This window comes from Macrotis lagotis, chromosome 3 (assembly GCF_037893015.1).
Source record: "Macrotis lagotis isolate mMagLag1 chromosome 3, bilby.v1.9.chrom.fasta, whole genome shotgun sequence".
Classification (NCBI taxonomy): Eukaryota; Metazoa; Chordata; class Mammalia; order Peramelemorphia; family Peramelidae; genus Macrotis; species Macrotis lagotis.
The window spans coordinates 103,255,222-103,271,378 of record NC_133660.1 but is presented as its reverse complement, the minus strand read 5'-3'; the positions used below and the strand labels follow the sequence as shown (position 1 = coordinate 103,271,378).

The following is a 16,157-nucleotide window of genomic DNA, read 5'->3' as shown; positions in this document are numbered from 1 at the left end:
TTAAAAAACTTTCCCAATTACTCAGGATCCTAACTTTGGAGGCATCCTTTATTCCTTCCTTTCCTTTAACTTCTGCATCCATTCAGTTGCCAAATCTTGTTGTTTCTACCTTGGGAATATCTGATATAAACCAGTCCTTTCATGAGGAAACATCAGTAGTTCAAGATTTATCCCCTATCACATCCCTCCCTTCTTTCTTCTTTGGAGTTCATCCTAAACACAGATGTTGAAGTAGTCTAATTAAGGCACAGATCTGACCAAGTATCTCATCTATTCAAAAAATATTTAGTAGGGGGCAGCTAGGTAGTACAGTGTTATAGAACACTGGCCTTGAAATCAGGAGAACCTGAGTTCAAATGTGACCCCAGATACTTAATACTCATTTAACTGTGTGATCTTAGGCAAGTCAAAATCTCACTGCCTAACAAAAAAAAAAAAAATCTTTGGTATGCCCTTTTCCATTATTTCTAATATAAATGTCAAACTTTTTACTGTCATTTAAAGTCTTCTATAATATGACTCCCACTGACCTCAAGTTTATTTTTTGTTTTTTTTTTTTTGACAGTCCTCCCTCATCGTGAATTTCTATAATCTAAACATACTGGACTCAATTATGAGTTAGTTTTCAGAACACATTTGTTTGATCTCAGCTGTGATACTAATCCTTTCTGCGACCTAAGTAAAATCTCTTGTGTTCTCTATCTCAATTTGCATATTTTTAAAATATGGAGGTTGGATTAGCACTAATGTAAACAAAAATAGAAACAAATCCATGCAGGTCACATATTGACTTCTAGCTTTAAAACTATGATTAAAACAAATGCTTTGTTTTCTGGGAGGGAGTAGAAGCTGAATGCAGAATCAAGAGGACTTGGATTCGAATCCTGTTTCTGCCATAGACTATGTGCTAAAAATAAACTTGGGAAAATCATAAAACCCCTCCAGACATCAGCTTCCCCAGTTCTAAAATGAGAGAGGTTGACTAGATTATCTTCAAGATTCTTTTCCAGCTCTGAATCTATTAGCATTTTCCCAACTTTGATACTCCATTTCCCATGGCTATGTTTTCATATAAGCTATTCCTTCTGTCAAAAATGTGTTATCAAATGATACCTAACTTTCTAAACCCTCAGTTTTTTCAAAGTTGAGTTCAGGTGGCACATCCTCTATGACATTTTCTCTGATCCTGCCAGAGATGAGTCTTTTTTCCCTTCCCAAATGTTTTTATATATGTTTATTTTTGCGCTTGTTGTGATTCCCTGACTAAAAAGAAACATGCTTAAGATCAGGATTGTTTCATTTGTCTTTAGGTCTTAAATATGTGTGATATAGAAGGGATAATAATAATAATATTAATATTTGTAACCTTATTTGATTCTCACAACAACCTAATGAGTAGGTACTATTTCTTGTCCTCTTGTTGCAGATTAGGCACCTGAGGCAGACAGAGGTGAAATGATATTTTTTTCAGGGTCAAGCAACTAATATGGCTGATGAAAAATTAAACTTACATCTGTTTGATTCCAAGTCACAATGACACTTCATCACCTTAATTTTTTTGTCTTTTCAAATTCAATTAAGGGCTAAATAATGTATGTGTTTGCGTGTATATGTTTGTATTCATGAATCACACAATTAGCTATTTGCCACAGAAATGGGAATATTCTCCCAATGCATTTCCATTTTTTCCCAATACAGATAAATGAAACAAATGTAAAATACATAAAAAATTTGTTCTTTCTTTCCTATCATCAAAAAGAATGCTCTTCATCCTAAAAAGGTTAGGAAGTTTATGACCCTAAATATATTTAATAGAAAATAGAAAGTATTGAAAGATGTTAAATAATGGACCAACTAACTACTTTAAATGAGGTCAGGCTTAAATGGATTACACTGTGTGAGACGTTGAAGTAATATTCACTGATCCATTGATCACTGAACTATTCTTGGTAATCTCCTATGATTGGGACAGGTACTAAAAGATCAGAGGTTAGGAAAATATCCTGATTCTCAAAAAAAGAAAGAAATGAAAAAGAAAGAAATACATCACAAAATTATAAATTTGTAGGGTCTTGATTCTTCATAACATTACAGAATGATATGGATCATGAAATCATTGGTTTGCATGTTTGTGGAAAAGAAAATGGTGATCATTAGGAATCAGCATGAATAAACTAGCATTAAGTCAAACTAATATTTCTTTTTAGACATATTAGGACAAGGAAATGCTACATTCATAAGATATTAAGATTTTTATCAAAACATTTAGGGAAATTTCTCTTAACAATCCCTTGGGTAAGAATAAGAAATATGGAATATTATTTTAGGTGGGTTAACATTTTATTAGAGAATCAGATTTAAGATAAGGTATTTTTAGTAGATATGATAATCTGGAATAAAGACTCTTTTGTTTGTATTGTTCAGGACACTGTTCTAGACTGTTTTCAAAGCTTTGTTTATATATTTATTTGTTTGTTTGTTTATTTTTATCATGACTTGGATGCAGAAAAGGTAGGAAGACATAGTTTTCAAATCTGTGCATGAGAAAAGGGCTTGTAGAGGTAACCAGTAGGTTGGATTACAATCAGGATGCAAAATATTCTAGACAGGCTAGAAGAATGAATTCTAGTAGGATGAAATAAAACAGAAAAATGCAATATTTTGCACTTAGGAACCAAAAAAAAGTACCACTATAAATACAGTATTAGATATGCATTTTATAAAAGAAGTTCTTGTGTGATGGGAGGGGGATTTAATAGACCCCAACTCAGTTCATTAAATACAGAATTTTACTGCCTCCACTCCCAAAACATTGCCTTTGGAATATTGTGCTTTATTCTCAGTACAGCACTTCAGAGGATGGATTTGAAGGAATATATATATATCTCCAGAGGTTGAGGGATTGAATTGGGAAGGAAATTGCAATTGTGCCTTGATGAGAAATGGTTGAAGGGTCCAGGACTCCAAGTTCAAGGAGAGAATGATGATGGAAAACCTTTCATGTATATTATTAAACTTTGATTTGGATGGGATATTACTTCATTTATGCAGTTCCTAAGGGGGTAGAATTTGGGTAAGTGAGGGCAGTTATAAGGGCTACAATGGCAGTTGAGTATAAGAAAATACTGTAATTTGAACTGCTTAAAAAGAGAAACAACTATCCTGTAGGGTAGTGTGTTCTCCATTATTAGATGAGATGTGTTCAGAGAAAGTTTTCTGACATGTCAGAGATGGTATCAAGAGAATCATTGAATGAGGTATGAGGTTCAACTTGCAAGGTAACATAGGATCCTTCTCACTTTAAGATTCTGTACTATTTACCTTTGGTTTCCCTTGATTTGTTTCATATTTAAATTGCCTTTGAGAGAAAAAGCATCTCAGTAAGCAGCTTGGTTTTGCGAATGACAATGAATCAGTGGTTAATTGGTAGGAAGAAAAGGAAGGGAAAGGGAAAATTAAATCTGCAGTATATGTAACAGTATTCTCTTGGAACACAAAAAAGCAGAGGTATGTTAAAAATCCTTAAAATCATATCTCAAAGGATAAAAAAAGTTTTGTTGGACAGCATAGAGAATGGGCAATTTGTAGAATTACTTTAGATAATATAATTGCTTACTGCAGTTAAAGTGAAAAACATATTTAATTTATCACTCAAGATTTAAATGTTAGAAGGCAATTTGAGGAGAAATAGTTTTTAAGGGGGCATATGATTGCTGAAAACATTTTATTTATACCTCAGGTAAACAGCAAGAAGAAATATTACACAGGAAGCAATTTTTCTTTTAAACTTTTTTGGATGAGATAATCACTGTCCTTCTTGTGAACATACCTGCAGAAAGACCAGTGACTTTATAGATTATTCTTAGGTATAAGATGTCAAAGTGAAAATCATGGGTCATAGAAAGAGTTCAAATTATGCAGTATCTAATGGAAACAAATATGCCTCAGTTATTTATTCTTCCCCCTTCAAGAAAATCAAGATTTCTAGTGTTTTTGAGCTATTGTAGGAGAAACATTTGCATATATACATATATTATATATATATATATTAAAATATTGACTGACGTCACAAGGTTTTAAAATGTAAGGGATTTGTTTATTCTCCTTTTTATCAAGCATTTTTTCTACAGACAGAACATCCACATGTAAGTTACAGAAGAAGTGTGTATGAGACAGACCTACTGTAAATCATTAAATAACAGTTTACATGGCTAATGTTCACAATGGGAAAAATTGCTAAAAGGGAAAGCAGATTCAGTAACAAGAAACATAAGCAGATTGCTGTCATTTATTAAATCTATCTCCCAGGAAGTTTCCTCAAGCTAAAGAGAGATCTACTGTACCACGCAGCACAGGATGCTATATATACACATAAGAGATTACACGCTATAAAATTTCAGAATTCTAAGCATTTTTACACAATCTAAACCAGATTTAAGTTTGTATTTAAAAAAGACCTTTTCTAGTTGCCTTTACTAAATGGAGATCATTCCAATAGCCCATGAGCATTCTTCATCAAAGTAAATGTAAAGAAAAACAACTCTCTAAACATGTATGTAATTATGGTTAATAAGGGCATTATTTCAATAAATCAACCCTCGTGATTTGAGTTGTCGAGGGAGAAATAGAGAGACAGAGACAAACAGATGTTAGAAATTGATAACTAGTGACATAAACAGTTGGAGAGAAAGCTTGAGAGATTAGATTGACATTGGAAGACAGAAACAGAGAGACAAAGAGTGAGAAAAATAAACAGAAAAAAAATAATCAGAAAAAAATAAATAGAGGGAGTATAGTAGGGAAGAGAGAATACAAGAGAATGAAGAGTAGTGAAAAAAGAACATAATAGTTTTGTTTTGTTGTCTTAAAGGAAAAGAGCTTCTAGTTTCTCAACTAAAGAATGCCAGTCTTTTGAGTTAGCATTTTGGAAAGGAAGAAAAAGCTAAGCCAGTGACAAAAAATGTGAAAGACAATCTTTGAGAAAATACAGGTAAATAGCAAAGGCAATAGATAATTAATCACAGCTTAAACCATTGATAGAGGGGTTAATAATCTTGTTTTCTAAATTGTATTTCTAAATAATTTAATGCCTAACACAAAATCATATAATCTGGTGTTAATTTCATAATATGCAGTTTTTGTTAAATTATACATATATATGTATATGTATATATGCATATATATATGTATATATATATATATACATATATATTTTATGTTCCAAACCCTGGGCTATCTGGAAAGGAAGAAATGAAGATCTACTGGCTACTGATGAAGGAAAAGGTCTGTATGTAAGCAGGCGACATACCAAACAAAACCTGCAATAAAAATATACCCATACTCTAGAGATTAGAAACATTTTGAGTACAGAAGACACTGCAAGCATTTTCCCCTACATCCCACATTCTTTTACCTCCCCTCTATGCTGTGTGGTACACTCCATTTCAAAATCTACCTTTTGTTACCTACGCACACCCCAGAACCAAGTTATACCTTTAAAATGTATTTCACTGAGGGTCAAACAAATGACTGAAGGCAAAATTTGGCTCAAGAGGGACTAAATGTTTTTTTCTTTCCTAGGACCATACATTTAAAGTCAAATGAGAATATATTATCTTGCTTCTATTCTTCCCTTTCCTTATGAGACATCCCCTTCAAGGCACAAAAAGATTATAAATAGTGGACAGGACAGAATGTTTTCATTTCAGAATTCTAAGGTTGCACATACCTTTATTTGTGATTTGAAGTAAACTGAAAGAAGGGGGAATAACCAACAAAAAAGAAAAAACAATTAAAATAAAAAATATTAATAAATCACCCTTAAAAAAGTAATGGAGCTGGAAAATTTCAATGATTTTGATATAATTTGCTAAATTTTCTTGACGTTTGTCTGTAATCTTTAGAGTGTAATTACGGAACATTTTGAAAAATGAGTTGGACAATTCCCCATTATTTTTAATATTGATTGCAATCAGTATGTCTTCGAAGACATTTCAATTGTTTTGTCATATTAAAATCCACATACTATTGGACAACCAAATCATCTAAGTTTATACCAGGTTAGAATATAAACTTCCAAAGAAAAACCATAAATTGAAAGAATGGAGTTAAGTGCAATGTACTGTAAAAACTATTCATTCAGTAGTTATCTAACTTGGTTTTTAAGCATCTCCAACCCAAATGACTGTGTTTCCTTTTTCTACTTCAGTGATTTCACAGTTTAACTTATTGAGTCGTCCATCTAAGATAAATAAAGATTCCTTGGAGGGTGTCATCAGGTATTGGCCAAAGAGCCCACTGTCCTTGATTAACCTGTTTTTTTGATTCCAAGGCCATTCTTCTGCCTTTAAAGGCTCCTTGAGGCTCTTGATCATTTTAACCTTCCCAGAAGCAAGTTCTACAAATAGCACATCTGTTTGCATGCCTGAGCTGCCATAGACATTGTACTGGTGGGCTTCAGTAAAAGAGGGCTGGAAAGCCACATCAGATATATGCAGGTTAGTGTGAATATCAAATGCATCCTGGATTTCTCCTCTGATGGTAATATACTGGACCCTCATAAGGCCTTTCACATCATCAATGCTTACAAGATAGTGTCCATCTGGAGAGACATATGGAGTACCCATAACATCACCATTGTATCCAATGACTGAATCAGTTACACTGTCCACCATGAGCTGGGGTGAAATAGCCCCAGTACTGTCAGGACCACAATTGATAAAATAGTATCCCCCAAGGTGAGTGTAAGCCAGAGATTGAGGAATGCAGTTGTAGTCCTTTAAGCTAATTGTCTTTATGTATGACAGAGTTTCAAGATCAATTTTCTGAAGTACAGCTTCATCTTTGTGAAGAATGAATCCAAACCTAAAAAAAGGAAAAAAAAAGTTAAAAAATCATATTGTTGTACTATAATGAAAGGAAACATGATGGCAGGAAACAAAGTCAGCCATTATTCCACTTGTTTCTCAGACTAAGGAGAGTTTGTGTTTCAAATAAGGGTTATTAAAGAATTTAAGACAGGATATATGATTGGATTGTCATAGTGTACTCCTGGATAAGGAAACTTCTTTGTCCAAAATTGGTTTGGTACCTTCACTACAGTTTACAATATGGGACTAGAAAACTGAGAAGGGTTAAATACTTGCTTGGAATCTTATAGTTAATATTTGTCAGGATTGACACTTGGACTTGTCTTCCTTGCACAAACTTTCCTTTCTATCTGTTTTGACCAGAAATCCTGAGGATTTTTTCTCTCACACTGATTTTTTTTTTTGAAAAACTCATTCTTGGCCTCTTTTCACCTCTCTCTTACTTAACCTTAATGACTGAATAGGCATTGACTCAGTCAAATAAAAACCTAGGAAAAACCTAGCTTTTATAAGAACAAGAAATCCCATTGAATCTTCTAGGATCATCTTCAATCATACTGCTCCATATCTGGCTACTGGATCCAGCTGGCTCTGGAGGAGAAAGTGAGTCTGGTGATTTATCACAGCACTACCTAACTCAAATTGACTTGACTTGCATGTCACGGTATCACTTTTCTGATGTTATTGTCTTCTTTTAGAATAATGGACATACATTAATCAACTCTGTCTTCCATACAATACTCTCTTATTAAATCTTATGAAACCCTTGGGTGAAAAAGGCTCACATACCAATCTACCTGCTGTCATTCTGTCCATTTGCTTCATAATTTCTTAAGGGTATCAAATTTATTCAGCAGTCATTTCCTAATTTAATTAGACTGAAATGCTTATCTTAAAAATTTGTAAGTTTATGTCTTCCCACTATCAATACATATCAATTATATTTTAAGACCTCTTTTGTATTGTCTGTCACTTTTGTCAATTCTACCCTAATTCCTTAAATAAATGACTGGCAAAATTTCACACTTTGATTATGATCATTCTGAAATTTACCCATTTCCCAGTCATATAACTGTCTTCTTCAGTTAACTCAGTTTAATTCTATACTCATGATAGTGTTCTAAAATACTATTTGAGATTCTATTATGTTTCTAGTGACGAAGAGTTCAAATGAACAAATCATTTGGTTTTTTTGATTAATTATGGCTTCATTTCAGTTTTTTTCCAATAGCATAACAGAGCCATTCTGAATCCTAGTTGCAAGGTGCAGAGGTCCCTATTGCTCAGTGTTCATATATTTGGAAATCCTGACAGGCTGAGACAGTGGGTTAATAGTATTAACACCGAATAATTGTTACTGGGAGAGAAAAAGGAGCCAAGATTGACTGAACAAGATTAGATCCAAATTGAGTTTTAGTCAATCTGATTCTAGGCACACTTTGCTTCACTTTTAACTTCAAATAAAACACTTTTTCAACTGTTTCCAAACTTAGAGATGGTAGAAACCACACTGATTTGGGAGCTAAAAGATATGGGTTCAAATTCTCTCTCTTTCTCTCTCTCTCTCTCTCTCTCTCTCTCTCTCTCTCTCTCTCATTGATTATGTAATCTTGCCTATGTAGCCAACCTAACTGGGTCTTAGTTTTCTCATCCCTTAAAAGGAAGGTCAAGATGGTATCTGAGGTTTATTCCATTAATAGATCTTGGATCTATAATTTGTGAGGACAAAAATCTTCTGGTCAAGTTGTCCTATAGATCATGTTGCAGAAATGGCTGTATTTTATCATGAAGTATTTAAAATTTGTTTCTATCACTTATATAGTTTAATCAAAAGAATCTAAATGGAAAAGGAAACTTCTGAATTTAGATATTTGCAAATATTATCATGATTTTTCTTTCATTAAAATATCTATACATGTGTACAGGTCATTCAGTCTAATAAATGATTGAGGAACTTAATGATTAGTATGCTTCTTGCAATGCAAGAGAGCAATAATGCATTTTTAGGATGACATAGAACAATCACAATGATTTCCTTGAAGACAAATCAGCTAGACTTTGTGCTAGCAAAAATATTTCACTAAGAAAGAAATGATCACTTATTTAAAAGGTCTGTTAAGTTACTTAATGTAATAAGTGAAAGAATGATAGAATTTATATGAAAAAATTAATCATTCTCTGAACTTGATATCCAGAGATTATTCTTCTTCCATTTTTAGGAGTTAATCTAAACTTTTTTTCAAATGTGACCTTGAGATTGACCTGTCCTGTTTGATGACAGCAAATTCCCTAGCTTTTCCAGACTGTTTTATTTTTAAATCCCAACACCCACTCTGGATGTCTTGTTATCTGGCTCAGCATAGAAAATGTAATCTCCATCTCTTGATATTGATTTCTCTTTCCTTCTCTTGCTTTAGAAACTAGAATAAAATGAATGTTATTATTTATTGAAAGAAAAAGAGGAAAGAAGATGAGGCAATTGACTGATCTGCAACTCCATTTGCCATTTTTAAAAATCCATTTGGCCAAACCTCATCTCTCCTAGCTGCCACTGTTTTACATGTAACACTCCCCATATTTGAAACAAAGACTACTTTTAATATTTATGTCCTCAATCTATGGTCCACAGTAGATATTTAATAATTATTTTATTCTTTTTTCTTTCATTTTTGTATTCTATTTCCATTTGCAACAACTTACCTTCTTAAGATTCCCCCACCATCATATCTTTTGAAGACGGCAAAGGTTCATGGGAAATATTTTAAATGCTTTAATTTTAAAATACATCAGTGATGGATATAGGCAATAGACACCTAAGTTTATAGTCAAAGGCAAATATTGGTATAGCAACCAAAACTTGAGTGTACTAAGGAACTATAAAAAAGGAAGAGGTAAAACCAGATTTCCATTCCCTCTTTAAACTATCCTTGGCAAAAAATGTTGTAAGGTTTTTAGAGTGATTAATAGGCATGTAGCTTTGAAACAAACTTTAGAATGCAGGAACGAAAAAAAGACAATGAAGAATTGTATTTTCTATTGAAAGATAAAAGGAACTTAGAATTCAATTGGAAAGAGGCTTAAGGTTTAATGGGTGTCCTAAAGGGGCTTACTTCCACTCTATAGAAGCTATAGGGATGATAAAGAGGTATGGGACAATGAAAAGCTCAATGTAAAAATTGCCTACATCCATTAACAGAAAATGTTTGGTTCTTGGAAAATGGATAGGATTAAAAGAATATGAAAAAGTTACATGGCATAATGAAATTTCTTAAACATTATTTAATAGTTGCAAACCTTCAATTATCTTCTGATGCTCATCCTCTAGGAAATGTGTACAAGAGCGTCCTAATGATAATATACACCTCTAGGGCTAACCTAGGATGATGAACATTAAGCATAATGATAGTATCTTGTATGAATCCTAATTGGACAAAAAAAATAAATTGATTAAACCTCCTAGCTTAATTTTATATTGTATATTATGAGTATCATTATAAGATTATTCTGCATGAAATAAGTTTCCTTTGATTTGTGTTCATCTGTACATTCTTTGTGGCTCTGTGTCTGTGTGTGTGCATATGTACATGCAGTTCATATTGACTATGGAAAAAAACTGTGATGGGAAGCACTGTCCTTTTCTCTTATACATAGTAAAATGTGCCTGGAGGCAAAACTAGCAATAGACATTTTTAATAAATGCAGTGAATCAATCGATCATTTACTGTCAGACTCGGCTCTAAAACTTGAGGCACTTTGTCCCTTTAGATTATAATTATTGTTCTGTAATGAGACAATGTGAGACAAGTTTGCACCAATTTCACTTGTACCATTTTTCTCTGAAAAAAGTGAAAGCCTTGATTCTTCTGAGATATTAATTCTGAATCTTTCAGAAGTAATTAAAATTTAAAATGAACAAAAAAAACGGTCCAGTTAAAAATGCAAAAGCTCCATGTGGGGTGATAAAATGATGTCTATTTTTACACCTAGACTGTTTCGTGACTTGAGATCTAGCAGAATAAGCAGCAGTACCTTCAAGTTTTCACAGTGATTTATAGGACAGGAAGTGGTGTGTTTAATTCAAAGTTTCCTCTAGTACAAGCTGATGTGTGGAGGCCTCTCACTGTTCATTAAACCTTGATTAATATTTATGATATTTTCAACCTTCATGTCTGCTTAGTCTAATAAAATCTTGCAAGGTGTCAGCCCCAACACTGTCTCACTAATGTTTGTCAGAGTGTATAAAGGAAGTAAAGAAGTCTGAGTCCAGTGAGGAATGAGAGTTAAAACTTATTTTAAAATAACTTCTTTTGCAGTTAATGAAACTAGGTAATTGTAGCCTTTAGGCATGGTGTTTGTCAGAGACAGTTAACAGTTGTATTTTATTGTTTCTTTCTTAGTTATTTTTCCCCTGCATTGCCTAATAATTTTTGTCCTTGCTTAAGCTTAAAAAAGGAGGCTCTGTTTCAGTTTATGTCTTATGGTAAATAAAAAAAGTCAAGTCAATATTCTATTTCTTAAATGGCATCATTTTGGCAATATGAATCATCATTTAATAGAATCCTATCCAATACATATCAAGATGCATTTAGCAGCCATAATGGTAAATTCTAGGATAAAAAGACAGGGTAAAACTATCCCTTCTCATAAGAAACTTGAATCTAAATAGGGTTCATCCAAAATATTTCAGTAATTCATTAAGCACCTTGTATTAGCAATGTACTGTGATAAGAGTGTGAAATAAGAAAAAGGAAAAAAAAATCCTGCCCTTAAGAATCTAATATTCTATTGTGGTAGCTACAACAATTAGATATACACATATATGTTATATTTAATATTATATAATCATAAATTAAGACTATTATTTACAATTAATAATATAACACGGTGGTAATTTTCCATTGAAAATCTTACTGTGCTATTTCATTAAATAATTTATTTTGAAGAAATTTTGTCCTTGGAGAAAATATATCTGTGACAGTTTTCACTGTGGCCTCCAAAGTGTTTTAAACTGTATAGTTAATCTGGGAATCCAACCTGTAAGATGAGAATGTTATGCATAATTTAATATTATCCTTCTTTTAATATGAAGGTATCTATTTTTTCCCAAGAGAGATTTTATGTTGTTACTCAGTCACTGTTCAATTTAGGGTAGATTTAGTGCTATGTAAATATAAGATATTACAAAAATACTTGTCCATCACACAAAGTCTCATAAAATAGCTCTGTGCTTTAGGAATTGTAAAATATCAATAATGATAAAAACTCATATACATTACATCATTAGCCCCCATACTATAATAGACACTACTGGATTGGCATTGTCTATTGTCTCTCCATAGAGAGTAAAAGGATGTGGACTCTAGTTTGCATTTCTTCACTCAGTACAGACTGAAGAAACATGAGTAATATAAAGATTTTCTGAGTTGGAAAAGACCTTAAAGATTTTCTCCGCGAACCTGTAACTTCCTGACCCCAAAACTATTACTCAGCAAAATGATTAAATTTTAAAGACCAGGTAAGTACCAAAAATTTAGAGTTCTTAAGTTAAGAACTTAGATTTTAAGGAAAGTGGGCATTTAACTGAAGGTAGATATTTGATTCATCTTATAATTCTCTAATATCAATCTGAAATAATACATTGGTGGCTATATAAAATGATTAAATTATGGGTAGTATAATAGGATAATGATATTTTAAGTAGGAGACTAAAAGCATGGTGATGATATTATGATTCCAAGTTTATTTTGGGGGCTTCTTTAATTTCTAGTCTTCTTGAAAGGAGATATATGACTATTTCTTTTGATAGAGTGGGATGACTACTAGAATATTTAAAGCTCTGAAAATCAAAGTAATATAGAAAAAGTGAGAAAAATTAGCAGAATGAACATAGAAACATTTGAGATTAGGTTTTGATCTGTCATGGTCCTATAAACTTCTAGTGAAACTTGAGAATCCATTAATGCTTTGTTACCTTCATTCAACATTGAAAGATATGCTAAATTTCAGAGTTTACTACAAATAAAGATGTAATTATTTCCCCATGCAAATTCAAAGATCTCTTGAAATCTATCCATTGATCCCTCAGGGTAGTCAATAGAACAAAGCTTAATTCAAATTCTTGCTAGATGATTCTAACATAATTTGAATTAAATAAAAGATACATTTGAAATAACAGATCATTATGAGAATATCTAACATACATCTACATAATTATATTTAGTATTTCAAGGACTACAGAGATAGTAATTTAATTTGAATAAAAAGCAGCAAGGGTAAACCAGACAACTCAAGGCCAAGAAAAGTAGTTTGTACAGAGATGGAGAAATGGTTGGGGAAAGAACTGACATGTTTGAGAGTCTAATAAAAATTCTATAGAAAACAGAGGAATCAAAAATCATATACTTAATATTCCAAAACTGGATTACAGTTGAAGGTGCTACTAAATTTATTGAACCACTTATGTTTCTTTACTCACTTACACTTACCCTACATGTACAAACTTGCCAAATGTTTTATTCCTACATTCATAATAAGTCTTGTTTGTGTTTCCTTCTCTGAAATCTTTCTTTATCTCTTTCTTTTTCTCTCCCTAGCCTGTCCTTGCTAATCTTTTCTGCTAGATTATCCCTGATTTATTATATCTTAGTATAGTTGCATAAGAATTTTGTTTGTTTTTTGCATGTTGTCACCTCCATTAGAATGTGAAGTCTTTGAAGGAAATATGATTTTTTGTCTTTTTTGTCTTTATTAGTATACCTAGGATTTAGCACAATATCAACATAATTTAGCTGCTACATCAGTGGTTATTGACTAAGTAGCTGGCTATAAATGCCAAATAAATTAATGATGAATGTCAATGTTTTTTGGAAGATCAGGGAAAGTACCATGTTGGTTGTTTGTTTAAAAACTTTATTTTGAAAGTAAATGAAAAGTTTTATAAGGCAGTTAGAGACTAGGAAAAAGTGTGATCCAGCTTAGGGGGACATGGAAATGATTGTGGTACATGGAATTTCCTGTTTGTGAGGAATAAAGAGATGGCCAGTTTGGCTAAAAGATTAAGTATGGGGAGGGAAATAATTTATGCCAAGACTGAAAAATGTATGTTAGACACAAGTTGTGAAAGATTTTAAAATCCTAATAAAGTGGAAAATATTTGTATTCTTAAGAAAGACTAGGGGAAATAAGATGTAAACAGCATAGCACATTGCCTAGATTATTGGAGTCAAGATAACCTGAATTGAAATTTTTGCCAATCTTGATATTTATTAGTTTTTTTTTTACCCTGAACACTTAATTTAACCTTTTAAATGTTTAAATTATTCATCTGCATAATAAGGGTAATAAATATCATCCCTACTGTGTGACTCAAATGAAATCACCTGCATTCTTGGTTTTTAAAACAGCAGTATTTTAGTTGTATTTTACTCTTCATGACCTCACGCACAATGCTATCCTGGGTTGTTTTTTGTTTTTGTTTTTTGGCAAAGATAGTGGAGTAGTTTGTTATTTACTTCTGCAGTAGATTATAGCAAACAGAGGTTAAGTAACTTGCCTAGGGTCACACAGCTAGTATCTGAGGCCACCTGTGAACTGAGGCCACAATGTCTAGTGCTCTATCATTTAGTTATCTTCTAAAGCAATATAGATATAGAGATAGAAATATAGATATACATATGACATTGATTAAAATCATATTTTTATTTCTTCCAATTAGAGTTATTAATGTCATTGCATCCAATGTAACACAACAGCATTATTAGGCACTATGGATAAAAAGAAAAAAAAAATGAAACAAGACAGAGAACTATAGCACGGAATCTGACCCAGAGCAAGTTTCTGACCTTGTTTAAATAAATGCTTATTGACCATGACTGTATGATATTGTACTTATTTGGATCAGAGAGCAATCAAATGAAAAACACATTCCCTGTCTTGGTGGACTTTTCTTGACATAAACATTCAGAAAACTCATGAAAATGTTAGCAAAACCACATTTCTACAAAGATCAGTAATGAACCTGTTGCATAGCTATGGAAAGAGAAATCAATAAATAAGGCAAAGAAAGAGTAGTGACTCAAAAGTCTGGCAAAAATCCAGAAAACTAGAATGTCAGCGAGGAAACCTGATTTTGAGCCATAACAAAGACTTGTTTTTGTTGTGCTTAGGGGGAAAAAAGGCACAATTATTCTTTCCACTTCACGGAGGTCAGGGGTGTGACTCTGCCATGAACTAGAAAATACTGCACAAAATTTTTAACCCTCCCTTCAAAAAGAGAAGAAATCTGAATTAATAGTATTAAAAGACAAAATATGTTAATATTCTACAATATTGTAAATGTATTTTATGTATTTCTGAGTTTCTAAAGTTATTCTGTGTCATCTGTTGGCTTTTGCATGTCATCTGCAGTTTTTGCAAAAGTCCAAAAAAATTCCCCACATTATTTTTATACCAACCTCTGATAAAATGAAACTGTGCTTGGAAAAAGTAATGACACAGAAAGAAAGGATAACTGCATTTGAAAATGCAACTCTTACAGAGATATGGAAAATTGGGAAAAAAATTTGAGGGGAAAACTGGATTTGAATATAGATTAGCATCATTTTCTGCCATTGCCAAAGGACTTAAATAATATTAGAGAAATGAGTTCTCTAGGGTTTATTAACCCTATCTCAACAATGTTAAATTTGTTTAAAAGTCTCCCTTTTCCATGCTAAAGATGTAGGATACAAATGAAAATAGCCTTGGATAAGGAGTCAAAAGCCCTAGGTTGTCTTATCAACTTTGACTCTAATTGCCTGAAAATTTTTTTGTTTTGTTCTGTTTGCTTTTCTCTAAGGCAATGGGGTTAAGGTCAAACAGCCAGGTAATTATTAAGTGACTGAGGCTAGATTTGAACTCAGGGCTGCCTGATTCCAGGGGCAGAGCTCTATCCATCACACCACCTAGCTCCCTGCCCTGAGCATCTTTGAGTATCTGTCATTTCATTTCCTTAGGAATAATCAGTAATATAAGGAAGTTGGACTTTCTAATCTCAAAAGATGCTTCTAATTCTAAGTCCTCTGAACCCTAGTATTTCTTTTCCAAGTATAAACTTTAACAATAATAACAAACAAGTAAAAAAGTAGATGTGCTTATCAGGACCATAAAAGACAGACCAAAAATGATGCCCTTAAGATATAAAAAGGGAAAGAGGCAAATCTCTATCTCTACCAGAGAAGTATATGATAACAGAAAGTTCCATGATCTCATTGAAAGCATATTGTATTCCTGTTCAGAAAACCTGAATTG

General features: G+C 32.6%; 1 protein-coding gene across 1 annotated transcript in view; it reads right to left on the bottom strand.

Moving 5' to 3' along the window:
• Positions 1–5,254: 5,254 nt before the first annotated feature.
• Positions 5,255–16,157, bottom strand: part of FSTL5 (follistatin like 5) — a 1,020,077-nt gene continuing 1,009,174 nt past the window's right edge. Inside the window, exon 15 of the mRNA XM_074227423.1 lies at positions 5,255–6,864. Coding sequence (XP_074083524.1) covers positions 6,162–6,864 — 703 coding nt within the window. The 3' untranslated portion in view covers positions 5,255–6,161. The remainder of the gene's footprint in view (positions 6,865–16,157) is intronic.